Here is a 15,587-nt window from a genome sequence, read left to right on the forward strand (position 1 = left end):
AGCCCACTCCGGGCTCTGCAGAGCCATCCCAGCTCCTCCTCTCTGCTGAGAAACAGGCTATTACCATTACACGCAGGTGGCAGCTTCTGACTGTGCTGAGGTTTGGCAGCTACCAGCTTCGGATGGCCGAATACTTAAACCCTAAGAGCAGCTGCAACATCGGTCTCTGAGCCTTTGATTCGTGTGGTCTCTCGCTGCAGTGAGCAGTGCTTTCATCACAGGCAGGCCAAGAAGATCTTCAGCCTCCCTCCCCAGGGTCTGCTCTGCCTGTTCCCATTCTGCTTTCTGCCCCCATCGAAACAAATAAACCAGCCTGTCAATTTCCTACACATCAGCTGAAGTGACGGGGCAAAGCTATGCAGGGGAGCCAGTGGAATGGCACCCAAGGAGGAAGCTGAGCCAGTAGCTCCAAGCCTTTCACCTGTCCAGCCACGTATGAAGATGGGTATGGGGGGTGAGCGGAGAGAGACGCAGCTGGGTAGACACTTAAGGCTGTAACTATGTGAGGGAGAACAGGTAGGGCCAGGGTCAGCACGCCCAGGGTCTGCCTGCTGGCTTATTGTGTGACCTTGGATGACTCTCTTGAGTGGTCCGTGCCTCATTTTACCTTGTGCGGGTATTTCCTATGGGCAGCTGCTGCATTTACAGAATGGTTGTCAGACAAACTATGGCCCTGAATCAGACAAGTGTCCCTATGCAGGACAGCACTTCAGCATGTGCCTAAGGCCTACTGAGGACTACTACGCTCTCAAATGCTTTCTGCCCCGGGGGGAGCGCGAAGGCAGTAACATTAGTAGCCTTCCTCCAACCTGTCGTAAGATTAAGTGTAGTTCTCAACCTTTTCCAGCCTGGACCCCCTGCCATCCCCCAGCAATACGGAGAGGGCGGGGGGAGGTCATGACCCCAACATCTGTTCACAACCTCCAAGTTGAGACCCCCTTGCTGCGATGCCCTCATCTCTTCAGAAGATTTAGCCATCTGAACGGAACCAGCTCTTCCGCTGAACGGCCCTGCCACACGTTACTGGCGCTCTACTGACTTGGAGTTTAACTCCCCCAGCATTTCATGGATGTAGGAGGGGCTCTCTAGAGAGCAGGAGCTGGGCCTGGGCAGGTCCTGGATGAACACTTCAAGGCAGGCAAGCTCACGGAGGGAGCCTATGCTGAAGCTCACTGGTCTTGAGTTACCAATGAAGCAGGCGGGGAATGAGCATGGGTGCTGTTTTGGGGACAGTGTGCTCTGTTGAGGATGAGGCAGGGCTTTGGCCCATTCATACCAAGTATTAGAAATGCCTCTCCCTCTCTCTCCAAGCCAGATTAGCAGAGAGTAGCATTTTCCTAAAGGAGTTCTGCAAGCTTCAATTCCATCCATTCCCCCGTGGGGTGCATACTTCCCCAGTTCATCCTGGGCAGCTTGGCTACAGCGGATTCCAGTGCCCTGCTCTTTATGGGGCTTCTGAAGCCATGTAGTATTTTTGATTTGCTTACAGGAGCATAGCTGAGTTTCTGCCTACAGGTTAAGAAATTATTTCAGTCGGAGCGAGTTCAGCTTTATTGACCATAGACTCAGCTCTGAACTGCCTCACTGCTAGCAATAAGCATGCTTCCAAGATCTAGTCACCTACATGCTCAGTCAAACAGAAGTTGTAAGACTTCCTGTAATGATACCAGCTAGTAACTCGCCATAATGCTACCACCCCTTAGACACTAAATATGGGAAAGAAAGCAACAGATTATACACAGAGTAGTGAAGAACCACCTTTATTTGATCTAAATAGCCTTTATTTTCAAAATCTACATTAGTGGATTTATAGCAACAGTCACACAACAAAACTGTGCTCCTCGGCACACAAAAGGAGAAAGCAAAAGTGGCAAGGGAACATTGACATATTAGCATTAAAACACTAAAACCTCCTGTTAAGGACAGCTACTGTACCAATGTGAACCAAACCAGGTCAGAAGACACCTGGAGGGGATGGCTGGTGGCTACATCAAACAAACGCAGGAGACAGACAGCAAAACCCCCTCTTCTCTTCTCAGTCAGCCCCCATGCCTGTTGTTAGGGTTCCCCCCATTCCTACCACATCGCCAGTATTCACAGAAGCAAATACACTTAGCAGGGTCGCTGTCAACTCCTTTTAGGGCCAAACCGTGCCCTTGTTCCTCTGGAGTGCTGACTAGGCAGCCCCAGCAGCCCAGCCAAGCAGCGATGCTCTGGGGCATTATCCCTGCACAGGGTAGATACAGGCAGGATAGTACTTTGCTCTTTCCACCCAGTGATTGCAGGTGCTGCCATGCCCACAACCCAGTTGGCCACACCCCCTTGAGGCCATGGAGCACTAGCCATTCCCCACCCTCTGGACTCAAGGGTGCCCCTGGCCACATACTGCTGGCAACCTGCAAGGGAGGAGAGTGGAAAATCCGTGCCCTGTGCCCTCTTAGCCTCCATTGCGCAGGTCGAGCTAGAATTGAAGCCTTCAATTGGATCTGAATGGGCTTGTTACAAAACTGAATGAGCAGGAACATTTTCAGGGTTTTTTTTTTAATATGTGACCAAATTGTTTTCTCCTATTTATGGAAACCGTCCCCTGCAGCATTTGCACCCCAGCACGCAGCTTTGTGCTAGGGCAAGACAACCAGAAAGGGAAAGTGACCAGAAACACGATGTGAAACTGACCAGTCCAGCTTCAGGGCCCAGGTTGGGCAAACATCCTCCCATCTTGCATGGCATCTCAGAGCCCAGGATCCTGCCCGAGCCTGAATGTCTACACTGCAATTTTACATCTCTGCAAGCCTGAGTCAGCTGATGGAGACCAGCACTGCTGACGAAAGCAGGAGTGGGTCTTAACAGCCTTGCAATTTAAATCATCTTAAACCAGTGGCTTTCAACCTTTCCAGACTACTGTACTCCTTTCAGGAGTCTGATTTGTCTTACCTACCCTAAATTTCACCTTACTTAAAAATTACTTGCTTACACAAGCAGACATAAAAATACATGTGTCATAGCCACACTGTTACTGAACAATTGCTGACTGTTGCATTTTGTCTGTATGAAATTTTAGTTTGTATGGACTTCGTGAGTGCTTTTTATGTAGCCTGTTGTAAAATTAGGCAAGTAACTAGATGAGTTGATGTACCCCTGGACGATCTCTGCATACTCCTACGGGTACGTGTACCCCTGGCTGCCACTGAGCTAAGCTATTAGTAACAGACACAAGGGCTGTCTTTAAGTACATGGTTTATGTTTTCTGTGTCCCTTTAGCAGCACAGTAAATACCTCGCAGTCTCTGAAATGGACAGTGTGGCTAAGGCTGATTGCTCATCCCCTTAACCCTGTCTGCAGGTGCACTCTTACCTAATGCACATAAGGAAATCACTTGTTGAATTGTAAACAATTCTGTCAGTTATCCTTGGGGAAAAGCCCTCACAGCAGCTGAATGAGAACGGTGCTGAGCTACTGGCCGGCACCTTTCTCCACTACACCAGATAAGGTCATGTGATGCTTTAGCTTTCACTGGGGTAAACCCAGGTCACGCCTTTGAAGTCAATGGAGCTGCTGCTGCTGTCTGACAGTAGGGCAAACAAGGTCAGAATCTGGCCCATGGTCTGTCTCCACTGTTATCCCTGATATCCTTAGAGGGGCTCTTTAAAATAGAATCCCACTGGGGGTTTAGCCCCACACTCATAACACAACTCCCCCTCTGGGAGCAATGCCTCAGGCCAGACGCATCAGCACTGCTGAAGCCACCAACCACACAGGGGCGAGGTGCGTTTGCAGGCGTCACTGTTACTAGAGGGTCGTGTTTCATTTCTGCAGCGCTTCAGATGTACAGCGGCATCACAGAACGCTTCACAGACAACACCCTGGGTGGTTCTGGACGTGCCAATATCAGTGAGCAACGGGGGTTACAACACAGTACCAGACAGTGCACGGGAAACGGCTAGGGTTAATGCCTGCTACTGGATTGCACTGGGTTCCTAGAAACCCTGTGGGGTGTAAAAACTGCCCCTTGCCACCCACAGATCTGCTAGGAGAGATGGGAAAACAGCCTGTTTTCCCTCAGCAATTTACATGGTGTCTGCCTGCCTCTTGGAATACAGGTGGGCACAGAATGGGCATACTGCCCCCCCACCCTTGTGCACACCCACTCCTGCCCGTGGCTGCACAATGGGCATACTGCCCCCCTCACCCTTGCATGTACCAAGTTCTGCCACTGGGCACAGATTGGGCATACTGCCCTCCACTCTTGCGTGTACCCACTCCCAAGGGTGGGCAGAGAATGGGCACCCTTGCACATGGCATAAAATAGGTATAATTTCTTCCTCCCATTCATCCCAGCCTGGGCCAATCTATTCTGCAGCTGCTTTCCCTCTTCGTGTCCTGGGGTCAAACCAGGGGCATTGCTCCTAGCAGGTGGTCAGTCTGGGGGCTCAAGCAGCCACGTGTGGAATTGGCCGTATAGTCAGGCACCCCCAGTGCAGGCTGTAGTGAAAAGCAGAAACCATCTAGAAGTGGCTGGAACCGGGCCAATGGGAGGGGCATGGCTTGTGCCTGCCACGTCCTATTCACTCACTGTCCTGCCGCCTTGAAGGGGGAGTAAGAGTTGAGCAGCATGGGGCCCTGGCATGGCCTGAGCATTGGCCATGAGCCCGTGAAAGGGCTGAACTTCACGCTCCTCCCGAATCCTCCTGCTGGCAGTGACCTGTGTGGCAGCGATCCCCTTCATGGCCTAGCGCTTTGGGGGTCCACCACAGGGTTGCCACAAAGACCTCCCTTGTCCTGTCGCCTGGGGGTGGTATTCTCAGCCCCGGCAGCTCAGAGAGCAAGAGATGGGGCTGAGGGATAGACCGTAGGGGGAAGAAGGGACTGGGCGCTAACCAACAGGCCAGCCCCAGCACAAAGCACCGTGGGGGAAGGACAGAGGGCGTCATACACTTAGCGAGTGAGTCGTATCTTTTTAATAGGTGAGTGGAGTGTAACAGACGCTGGGTAAGCATCAACATGCGCTGGTGTAAATATGACACAGAAGGATTCGCGTGGCTCATGTCCAAGTACGTTTTACAGGTGGTGTGAAATACGCTGTAGACTTTGCCGATTGCTCTTCACTGTGCACTGGACCATATAGAATCACGTCTAAACTAAAATACCCTGGCCCCCTCTCCCCACAATGGGATGACTTCTGTGTTTCCTTTACACAGCTTGTCAGGCACATGTTCTATATATGTTACACACCTGAGGGGGGCTGCTACATAGGAAAGGGGCTGTTTCCTTATACTTCCTATTTAAGTCCAAGGAGGATTTCTTGTAAACGCAACGTATAAAACATCTGCAACTTACACAGCACTGGCCTGTACGCTACAGGGATCTGAAACCCATGGGCCAATCGAGACAGGATTCTCAGCTGGCGTAAGCTAGCATCACTGTACTGACATCAGTGGAATTAAATCCTCCTACACCAGCTAAGGATCTGGCTCCGTGCTCACCTCCTCTGTCCCTCTCTTCAGAGGAGGGCCAGGAGCAGAAGCTGTCATTTCGGAGTAGGAGACGACGCTGGGAGGTACCGGAGGTCTCTGCAGCGCTCTCTGCTTGGCCCTGGTCAAGGTCTGGTTGGGCAGGCACAGTGCCTAGGTCAGTGTGGGCCAGGGGCATCTGGAGTGTGTTGAGTGATCAGAAAATTTAATGACTGCTGGGTTAGGAGGCAAAGGAAAATTTATGCCACCAATGCACCTAGTCAGGCACGCCAAGCAAAGTGCAGACTCATTGGGGATGGGAGGGGAACCTTACAACGATCTATGTTATAGGGCATCGCCCCGCAGGCCTCCTGGAGGGAACCCAAACTTCTCGGTCAAGCGCTTGGTGCAGAGGCGTCCCGCAGGCGAGTGAGTTCCTAGAACCAGCACGGCATCCACATGAAGGATCCCAGGGCGGCCCCGGTGGCGGCACCAGCCAGCAGGCCCAAAGCCATCTGGTCTCCCGACACGCGGTAGGGGTCCTCGCGGACAATCACATGAGTCACTCCAGGTGCTGAGGGGCAAAGACAAAAGGAGATGCAGGGTGAACATGGAGGAGGGCGCCCAGGGACACCATTGTTCCTGCAGCCCTGTGCAAGAGGAGTGAACCTACAGCAGCACCGAGCTTACGCAGGGACTTCACCAGGACCTGGGGAGCGCTGCTTCTCGCTCTCAACACCAGGGTACGGTGTGATCTGAGCTGCTGGGGGACAGGGGGAGACCTGGGTTCTGCTTTGGGGCATTTGATGAGAGCCTGGGCAGGGTTCGTGATGCATTGCTTGCTTGGCTAGTTAAACTGTGAGGGTGTGTCCTTCCTGCTTGAGCTGACAATCTCCTGGAGCAGTGAGCAATATAGGGCTTATGACACACAGTGCAGTATTTGTTTCCACCCAGCAGGGTGCGGTAGCGCGCACACAAGCCATGGTGACTGAGCCTTGAACAAAACAAAGGCAACACCTCTCTTCCACTTCTGAATAAGCCAATCAAGTGAACCAGTTGCTCTAATAATCAGGAAAGCATAAACGCACTTTCTGCAGGAACCAGCTGCCCAGGAGACGTAAGCCAGGAGCTCTTGGCTCTGAGCTTCCGCGGGGCCTTGTGTGTGTACAGCTGTGTTGCCTCACGCACCACCCCAGAGCTGGGTCCGCTGCTCAGGTACTGCCTGGTGCGAGTCTGGAATCTCCCAGCTGGGCAAGCCAGGGGCCAGATTCCCTGATGGCGGGCGGGTTAACATGCCCATGATAGGACCAAGCAGGACCTGGGCTTGCCGTGACACAGCACCCCTCTGAGCTGCACAGATGCCGCGCTTCAGAGCGCGGCTCGCCCTGAGGCAGGGCATGCGGCCTCTCCACCTCCAGGTTCCTGCCAGAGATGAGGAAACAGCTTTAATTTAAGATGTATATTCCCACTGCAGGGCCTGCATCCTTCCTTCCGGCAGGGACAGGGACAGGGACGGCTGCCTGAGCCCTGTGCAGATCCACCCCTGCCAGAGGTCCCAGGCCATTCAGGGCTGGCCCCCTGCACTGCTGTGGCGAGCCAAGAGCCCATCTGCATCCAGGCTGTGACAGCTTGGCTCCGAAGTCGCGGGTGCAGCCAAGGCAGTTCCAGGTTGGTGCCACCAGATGTCACCCTATCATTAGGGATGTGGCTCGACGGGAGGGGGAGCAGCCGGGCACCCAGGGATTTGGCTCCTGTAAATGTCTGACAAGCTCAGGCTCTGATGGGAAGCTGCTACACCCCCCCGCCCGCCCCCAGTCGGTCATGTGTCCTAGCCACAGCTTCCCTCTGCTCTCAGACTAGCACACTGGCTCCAGGGCAGCGGATCCTGGGACCCTTCAGCCTGGAGGAGAGAAAGCGGCAGCTGCCCACTGCTTGGCAGGGGGTTAATTCTGAAACAACGTCCCATGGAACATCCCTGCTTCTCTGGCTTAGCTACTCAGTAACACCTCCAAGCCCAATCCCCCATCCCAGCCTGATCCCCCGTCCCAGCCCCAGCAACCCCCCGACCCGATTCCCCCATCCCAGCCCCAGTCACTCCCCCACAGCCCGATCCCCCGTCCCAGCCACAGCCCGATCCCTCATCCCAGCCCCAGCAGCATCCCCATCCTGGTCCCCTGTCCCGGGCCCAGTAGCACCCCCAGATGGATTCCCCCCCCCAGCCCCAGTATTATCCCTCAGCCCGATCCCCAGCCCAGTCCCTAGCCCCAGTAACACCCCCCAGCTAGCCCCAAATCCAGCATCTGTAACTCCTCAGCGAGTCTTCACTGCCAGCACCAGTAACCCCCCATCCAGCTGCCCCTCCCAGTACCAGTCACACTCTGGGGCAACCCCCTCCCAGCATCACTAACTCCTTCCCCAGCCAGTCTCCACTGCCAGCACCAGCCATCCAACCCAGGCCACATTCCCAGCACCAGTAACCCCCAAGCCAGACCCTCTGCCAGCACCAGTAACCCCCCAGCTAATCCCCTCTCAGCACCAGTACCCCCCCAGCAATCCCCCTCAGCCAGCACCAGTAACCCCCCAGCTAATCCCCTCTCAGCACCAGTATCCCCGCAGCAATCCCCCTCAGCCAGCACCAGTAACCCCCAAGCCAGACCCTCAGCCAGCACAGTAACCCCCCAGCTAATCCCCTCTCAGCACCAGTAACCCCCCAGCCAGCCTCTCTGCCTCAACCAGCCCCCCAACCCAGACTACAAACACAAATCCCTCATCCAGCACCAGTAAGTCTCAGGCAGCCCCCACTTCCAGTGCCAATAAAAACCCCAGCATCACCCTCCACCCCAGACCACCCACCCAAGGCCGGCACATCCCAGCCCCCCCAGCCAGCCCCCTCCCAGGACCAATAAACCTCAGTTTTCAGCCCCTGCCCAGCACTGGTCCCCATGCCAGTACCATCCAGCCTCACCAGCCCCACATCCAGCACCCACCCAGCTACTGAAGAACAGCCTTGCCCAGTCAGCGGCCTCTGTGCACTGCATTTGCTGGGTCTCAGGCCAGTCCACACCTGGAACTAACTGGTGTCCCTGTTGGCAGCCAGAGCAGAGAGGCCAAGGACTACACAGAATGAACTCCTCTCCCTTCCTATGAGATGGTCGATATTGGGCCAGGGTGAGGCAGCAGCTGTTACCCATTAGGAAACAGACAGAGCATCAGTCTCTAGTCCTGTCTGTCTAGGTTCATAGGGCCAGATTTCCAAGGTAGTTAGGTGCCTAACGATGCAGAGAGGAGCCTGGCAGGATGTTCAATGGGCCTCTACCTGCGTCTCTAGGGGCCTAAATCCCTTTAAAAATCTGGCCCCATAGATTTTAAGGCCAGAAGGGACTGTAATGAGGTTCTGATGCTGGTGTCCACCACCATGGTATCTCAGCACCTTTCAAAAGCAGGAAGTGTCCATCCAGCACCTTTTGCAAGCAGTAAATTCAACGCATTTATGTTACATTAAATACGTGAAGGGAATATAATGTTTTGCAAATGACTCCAGGAATGGCCCAGAAGTCTGCAGCAGCGCTGCTGTGCAATGCAATTTGGACCAGTGCTAGACTACTGTAGGAATTTAATTTTTAAATTAAAAAAAATATTGGCTTCTTTATAAACTGTCCCATTTTAGCTTTAAGAGATGATGCCAAGTAACTAATGAGCTGTGACCTTTTGTCCTTTCCTGGTGAAGCTAGGCACAGAATTGAATTCTACCTAGAGTTACAAAACTCAAGAAATGTATTTCCTGAAGGAATTAAGCGTCCTCTTCTGCTTTATGCACAGAAATAAGCAAAACCCTCAGTAAATTAATAAGAATGATACTGTGGCTTGACTGGCTGGGGTGTAAATGGGCCCTGCGCTCTAGAGGTTGAAATCTGAACACCTGTCAAGTAAATAACACGGGTGTCTAAATCTGCTCCGTTTCCTGCAGGCTGGGTGCAGCCCTCTGGATCCTGGCCGGTTGCTAACCCCCCGCCTCATTGGGGCCCCCCCAACAGTGTGGGCTGTGGGGAGGCCATGATGGGGAAACACATACCTCCGTACTGGTTGCCATAGTATCCCGAGCTGACGTACATGGTCTGGTGGGAGTCCAAGGGAACTGTCTGGTAATAGTCGTCATACGGGTTGTACATATGGACCTACACGAGGAGGGCAACACAGATGTTAGACCCAACGGTGATGCCTTGCCACCTGCTCCTGACTCTGCCTCACCCTCATGGTCAATAGCGTTTGCAGCATGGCAGGGCATGGACGTCTTTCCAAACTTGCTCCTGTCACCAGTAATTCTACAAACCCCAACGCCCCAGTATCTGGACCCCTGGGAACTATCTTTACATCGGATGGTGGCACGCTGCATTGCTTCTGTAGGCCAAGCTCACTGCCCACATCAGGGTTCCTTTGATCTCTCCATTCCCCCACAAGCTCCCTTCCATCCCACCTCCTCCCTCATGCCAGGGGCTGTGACCCCCCCCATTTCTCTCTCCCCCCTACCAGGGTCCCCCATTTCCTGCCCAGTGCCAGCGGCCCTGATTCCCCTTTCCCCCCACCATTCTTATTTCTTTTCCTTCTGTCTGGCAGATAAGTCATTCAGGGTGCCAACATTTTTAACCCTATTGGGATGACGGGCAGAGCTTAGCTGAGGGGTCAGCTGGGGGTCTTGTTATGCTGGAAGATGTTAACGGTGCCATCAACTGGTTCTTTGCTTTCTAGACAATTACAGACCTGGCTAAAGCTGCTAGCTCTGCTAACCAGATGCCAGGGGCTCTGTGTCTCCCGCATTTCTTTCATCCGGTTTTTCCATTTTGCATCAAACTCAACAGGGTTCTGCTCACTGAGGCCTAGCATGTTCCCTGAAATCTTACAATTGATTGGCTGTAGCATTCAAAACTTATTGTTACATCCAAACTGACCCCATTGCGGCTGAATGTAGGATCGCGCTTCACTTGGCCAATTATGGTAAGCCCTCGAGGCCCCAGCTGAGATCAAGGCCCCCTTATACCAGGCACTGAAGGTACACATAGTAAGAGACAGTCCTTGCCACAAAAAATTTAGTCTAAATAGACAAAGGTCAGGAGGGGAAACTGAGGCACAGGAACAAGAACAGACTTGCCCAAGGTCACTGAGCAGGCTACTGCCAGAGCTGGGCCTAGAACCCAGCTCTCTGGGGAACACACTTGCACTACTGGGAAGAAAGAATTCAGGGGGCAACACAACCCCAGCTCAGGTGGGTGAGTCTCTCTCTCTCTCATGCACCCCCCGCCCCATGTTTGAAAAGCACACAGCATCCAATCATCAGCCTCAGCTGCAGCGTGTGCTTAACAAAATGTCCTCCAGCAACCAGACGTGCAGCAAGAGCGAGCGAATGCTGCTGCTGCAGCCCAGATTTCCTGCTGGGGTTTCTGTGCACAGCCCTCTGCAGAACCCATCTCCCCCAGTCTGTCCTGGGCATTTGATCTGTATTGAATTGCTCATTTCTGCGGCTGAAGCCTCAGGAGAGGAATTAATGCAGATTAGCAGCTCTCTGCTCTGTGCCTCCTATTAAAATGTATTTATTTGTACCTCGGGAGTCTGCTCAGGGAGGCTGTTAATGATGTGAGAGCTTAAACTGGTTTTAAATGGTTCCGCTCTCCTTCAGACTGATTTACAGACGTCCCGCAGAAGGGCCCCGAGACCTGAGGGTGCGTCTACTCTGCAAGCCGGAGGCGTGATGTACCCAGGGTGCCGGGCGGGCAAGGCGAGTCTGGGCAGCTGCCCCTGCTATTGTTACTCGAGCTAGCTTTGATCTGACTTGATTAAAACTAGCTGTTATCTCTACACATGCTGCAGTGCAGCTAAAACCGCCAGCTGGAGCCAACGGGAAAATTCCCCATTAAGAGGGGCAGGATCAGGGCCTAAAACAGTCAATGCGTGAAGAGGCCACACTAGGTACACTGCAGTCTGAAGGGGCGCACCCCCCACGAACAAATCACACGTGCAAGAAACGGTTGTGCCCTGTGTTACTGGCCCAACAGGCCGCAGCAAAGCACACAGCACTAGCTACTGGTGCTGCGTGTGGTCGAGTGGACTGAGGATGGGCCTGAGAGGCAGGAGTGCTGGGTTTCATTCCTGCCTAACCAGCTGCTGTGTACCGAGGGCCAGCGTGGGAGGAAACCTGCCGCTTGAGCGGGGCACACGTTTGGCCTAAAGGAAGGACGGAAGCTGGATGTGAGCGAGGTGACAGCAAAGGGTTGAGAGCTGTGAAGTCACAGCTTGAGGCAACGGCCTCCATTGCCAATGTGCTAGGGCACCTGGCTACAAGCTGGCCCTCTCCAGGGATGATTAAAGCACAACCCAACAGATGAACTCCCGCCTGTGTCCTTGGACTGTCCAGAATCAGGGATGCTGGTAAGGTCCCTGTTGGAAACCGTGCCCTGGCCCAGCTGGACGTGTGGCTTAGCCAGGCCTCTGATGGATTAGATTTGGCCATCGGCACAGACAGCCGCTCACCCCAAGGGCTCAGAGCCTGAACGTGACCAGCAGTTTGTGCTGATTTCTCTTACACGCGCGGCTCCAGCAGATGGGTTCAGAGAGCAGCTGGATTTCTTCAGGGGTCCTCACAGATAGCGTCACCTCGACCAGCCCCGGTAACGTACTGAGCGTTCCGAGCGATGGGAGGACACAGCACGAAACCCTCAGCCAGGCCGAACGCAGACACGCGCGTTCCGGAGCAGAGACATGCCGGCTGCGGACAGCATAGGGATCCCTCGGTCACAGCACGAGTGCGTGGAGCGCAGCTCGCTTTCCTCTGACAGCCAGTGCAACAAGCATGAGTGTTAGAGCTGGAGGTGGGAGCTTGACTGATGGCCCTGGAGACGGAAACCTCCCGTATCCACACAGACAGCAGGGGATGCCTCTCCAGCCTGGACTGTGCCTCGGAGAGGGCTCCGACTCCGTGGCCCCATCAGTCCTGGGCCTCTCCCCAAGGCTGCCAGTTAGCTCCAGTTGTGGGGGTGAATTTGTGTGGGTGGCGGCTGTCCACCAGGTGCTGGGCTGAGCTCCCCAACCAGTCCACATACAGCTCTCAGAGCAGTCACCCTGACAAGACTTAGCCACCACCGACCTGGGATGGCTGGACAACCAGGCACCGTGGTGCTGAAAGGCCTCCTGACCTACTCTCTCTATTGGTATTGCAGTAGCTGCTTGCTGAGGGTGGGGCCCCACTGTGCCAGGGGCTGTACATACACCGAGGGAGAGGCTCTGCCCCAAAGTGCAAGCAGTCTAGCCAGAGAAGACAAAGGACACAGGGAGGGCCAGCCTGGATCAGACCCAGCAGTTATCTGATCCAGAGGCCGGTCTGTGACAGCGGCCAGTAGCGGATGTCTCAGAAGAGGGTGTAAGAGCCCCACAGTGGGGAGATGTGGCTGCCTGCCCCATGTTCGCTCTCACCCTGGTTTCTAATAGCCAGGGCTTGGCTACAACATTTTCATTATTAATTCAGCAAAGGGTGGGAGACAGGCAATCGTATTATCCCCATTGTACAGATGGCGAGTCTGCAGCAGCCCGGATGGGCAATGGAGACCAAACGACGTGCTCAGGGTCACACAGGGAGGCTGTGGCAGAGCAGAGCGCCCAGAGTCCCTGTCTTGTGCCCTAATTACAAGACTGCACTCCCGCCCCTCCATTACCAGGTGCTGGAGTGCTCTGCTCAGGCACTGCGGGGTTAGCTGGGCTACCCCGGGAGCAGCACTGCACTTTGATTCAGCCCACTGGCCAGTACCTTTCTTTGTGAAACTCAGGCAGCAATAAACCCCCATCCATGCCAGCGGCACAAGAGCCCAGCACCTTACGGGGTGCCCTGGGGTGTGGAACTGATCACTGCATCTCTGCCAGCGGCCTCTGGCCACTGACTTTGTGGCAGTGGTCTCCAAACTGGGGTGCACACACCCCAGGGGGTGCGCAAGATGATCCCAAGGGGTGCCAGACGGCACTCCGCTGTTTCTTTTCTTCGGCAGCAGCTCTGCCCGTCCACGGCTGGTGTTCCCCTCCGGCGGCGCGTCTGCGGCAGGTCTTCCGTTCTTCTTCCATCGGCAGCGCATCTGCGGCAGGTCTTCCCGTCTTTACCCTGGGGGTGCGAGAGCCAAAAAGTTTGGAGACCACTGCTTTATGGAGCACTCAGTGGGAGCGAACAATAGTCCAGAGTGAAATGTGGCCGAGGCGAGAACCCATGCAATGACCTGGCCACCTCCAGGCCCCCCAGCTTGGGGAGGGGGAGGGGGGTGACTCAGTGAATAATTCAACCAGGGGAAAATATGATTAGAAAGCAGAGGTTTGAGACAGGAGGTGAATGGCATCCCCATGGAAACACATGGCCAGAGCCATCCCCCGAACCTCAAGCTGGGATGCATCAAAAGGAATCCCATATTGCCAGCAGCTGCCTCCCTCCCACCTCCTTAAAATGCCCTGCCCCATCCTTCCCCATGGGCTAGACTCAGTGGTTCACGGACATGGCTCAAGTGGCTCATACCGCAGGGGCCGGGTGCCAGTAAAGAATCTCATTGTCCGTGGGTAGCCCTCGCCACAGACTATGGGCTGGTCTTGCTGCCCGGGAGCCACAGACAGCAGGTAATGGAGAGGAACGAATGTCCTCAGCCCCTGCCCTACGGGAGGGTCAGGTCCCAGAACTGGCTAGTATGGAGCGTGCCAGGGAGGGGCAATACCAGGGCACCTGCGAGAGGGTGTACGTCAGTGCCAGATGGACCAAAGGGGAACGGACGATCTCCGACCAAGGGGCTGGAGGCTAGTCTAGCTTCTCACCCCAGGGCAGCGTTGGGGAAACCAGCATGCCTGCTGCCTGTTCTGCCAATGATCAGCGCACAGCAATGCCTGGCATTAACGATTGGCACAAAACACTCCCCTTGTACAGAGCATAGGCCACCATGCAAGGCAGGCGTGGCTGACAGACACGCCTTCCCTCCATGTGGGTGTAGAATCGCACAGGATGGAGCCAGCAGAGGGCTTCAGGATGGAGCCCCGGCCCAGCCTGGCCTCCCCCTGCCCTGCAACCTTCAAACAGGACTCGCTGTCTACACAGCCTGCAGGGGCAGAATGGTATTAAAAGGCCAAGCTGGGAAACGAAGCCATTCGTGGCCGAGCCGGACAGGTTTCCTGCTGACTGGGGAGATGCTGCCAGGCAACTGGTGGAGTTGGTGAGTGGCCACTTAATGGCACTGCTGTGCCCCCATCGAATGGCCTCCCTACGGGGTGGCTATCACAGGGCCTGACTGGTGAGCTGCAGGAGAGGCAGGCCACTGGGTGGGTGGCTTTAGCACAGAGGCAGCGGTCTATCATAGGGCTGCGTTGTTCAGGGGCTGCCCGCGCTGCTACACCCGCCTGTATACCAGGCTGCTCTCTCCTCCTACAGCCCATTCATCGGGTCAGTTTAAATCCTCTACATCTCTCCCCACAGGAGCGGCCGTGTAGGCACCTCAGGGCCCCACTGGGGCTGGCTGCTTCCTCCATGGGGTCCAGCACAGTCTGCCTGCTCCTGCATCGTCATGGCCCAAGCCCGAGAGCAGCCGTGACACAGGAACAAGGGCAGTCTGGAGAGCATGGTTCTGTTCCCGGTTCCGGCCTGCTGTGAAATTTCGGGAAAGTCATTAAGGCCCAAACATACTGAACTAGCCTCTGATTCTGGGTGCCCAGCTGGAGCCATCCCAGGCCTGCTGTCAGTAGGAGGAAAGGGTGCTCAGCCACTCTGACAAACAGATCCTGGCTTCATTTGCCTGCTCTGCCACAGAATCCCTCTGTGACCTTGGGCAAGTCACTTAGCCTAACCAACGCCTCAATGCCCCAGCTGTAAAATGGGGGAGATAATCCGTCCTTCCTCCACCTGTTACCTGGCTGGGTTATGTAGACAGTAAGCTCTCCAGGGCGGCGGCTGCTCCTTACTCTGAGGTCGTACAGTGCCTGGCGCAACAGGGCCTCTAGGTACTACTGTAATACCTCTAATAAATATTCCTGCATTCCCTGGTGCAACTGGGGCTGAGGGGACTGTAGCAATAAAACACAAGAAAGCACGAAGGGGTGAATTTTAAGTCTCTCACACACACACACCCCTCCAAC

The 15,587-nt window shown here is 54.8% G+C and overlaps 1 protein-coding gene across 4 annotated transcripts in view; it reads right to left on the reverse strand.

Annotated features, from left to right (window-relative positions):
* Positions 1-4,943: 4,943 nt before the first annotated feature.
* The window catches only part of PLEKHB1 (pleckstrin homology domain containing B1), a 36,553-nt gene continuing 25,909 nt past the window's right edge, over positions 4,944-15,587 (reverse strand). For all 4 annotated transcript variants that reach the window (XM_084624735.1, XM_084624737.1, XM_084624738.1 and 1 more), the window contains exons 6-7: positions 9,523-9,625; positions 4,944-6,024 (exon numbers count right to left, since the gene is read on the reverse strand). In XM_084624735.1, coding sequence (XP_084480861.1) covers positions 5,888-6,024; positions 9,523-9,625 — 240 coding nt within the window. In that variant the 3' untranslated portion in view covers positions 4,944-5,887. The remainder of the gene's footprint in view (positions 6,025-9,522; positions 9,626-15,587) is intronic.

The sequence above is a fragment of the Lepidochelys olivacea genome, assembly GCF_965140295.1.
Source record: "Lepidochelys olivacea isolate rLepOli2 genome assembly, chromosome: 1".
NCBI classification, from domain to species: domain Eukaryota; kingdom Metazoa; phylum Chordata; order Testudines; family Cheloniidae; genus Lepidochelys; species Lepidochelys olivacea.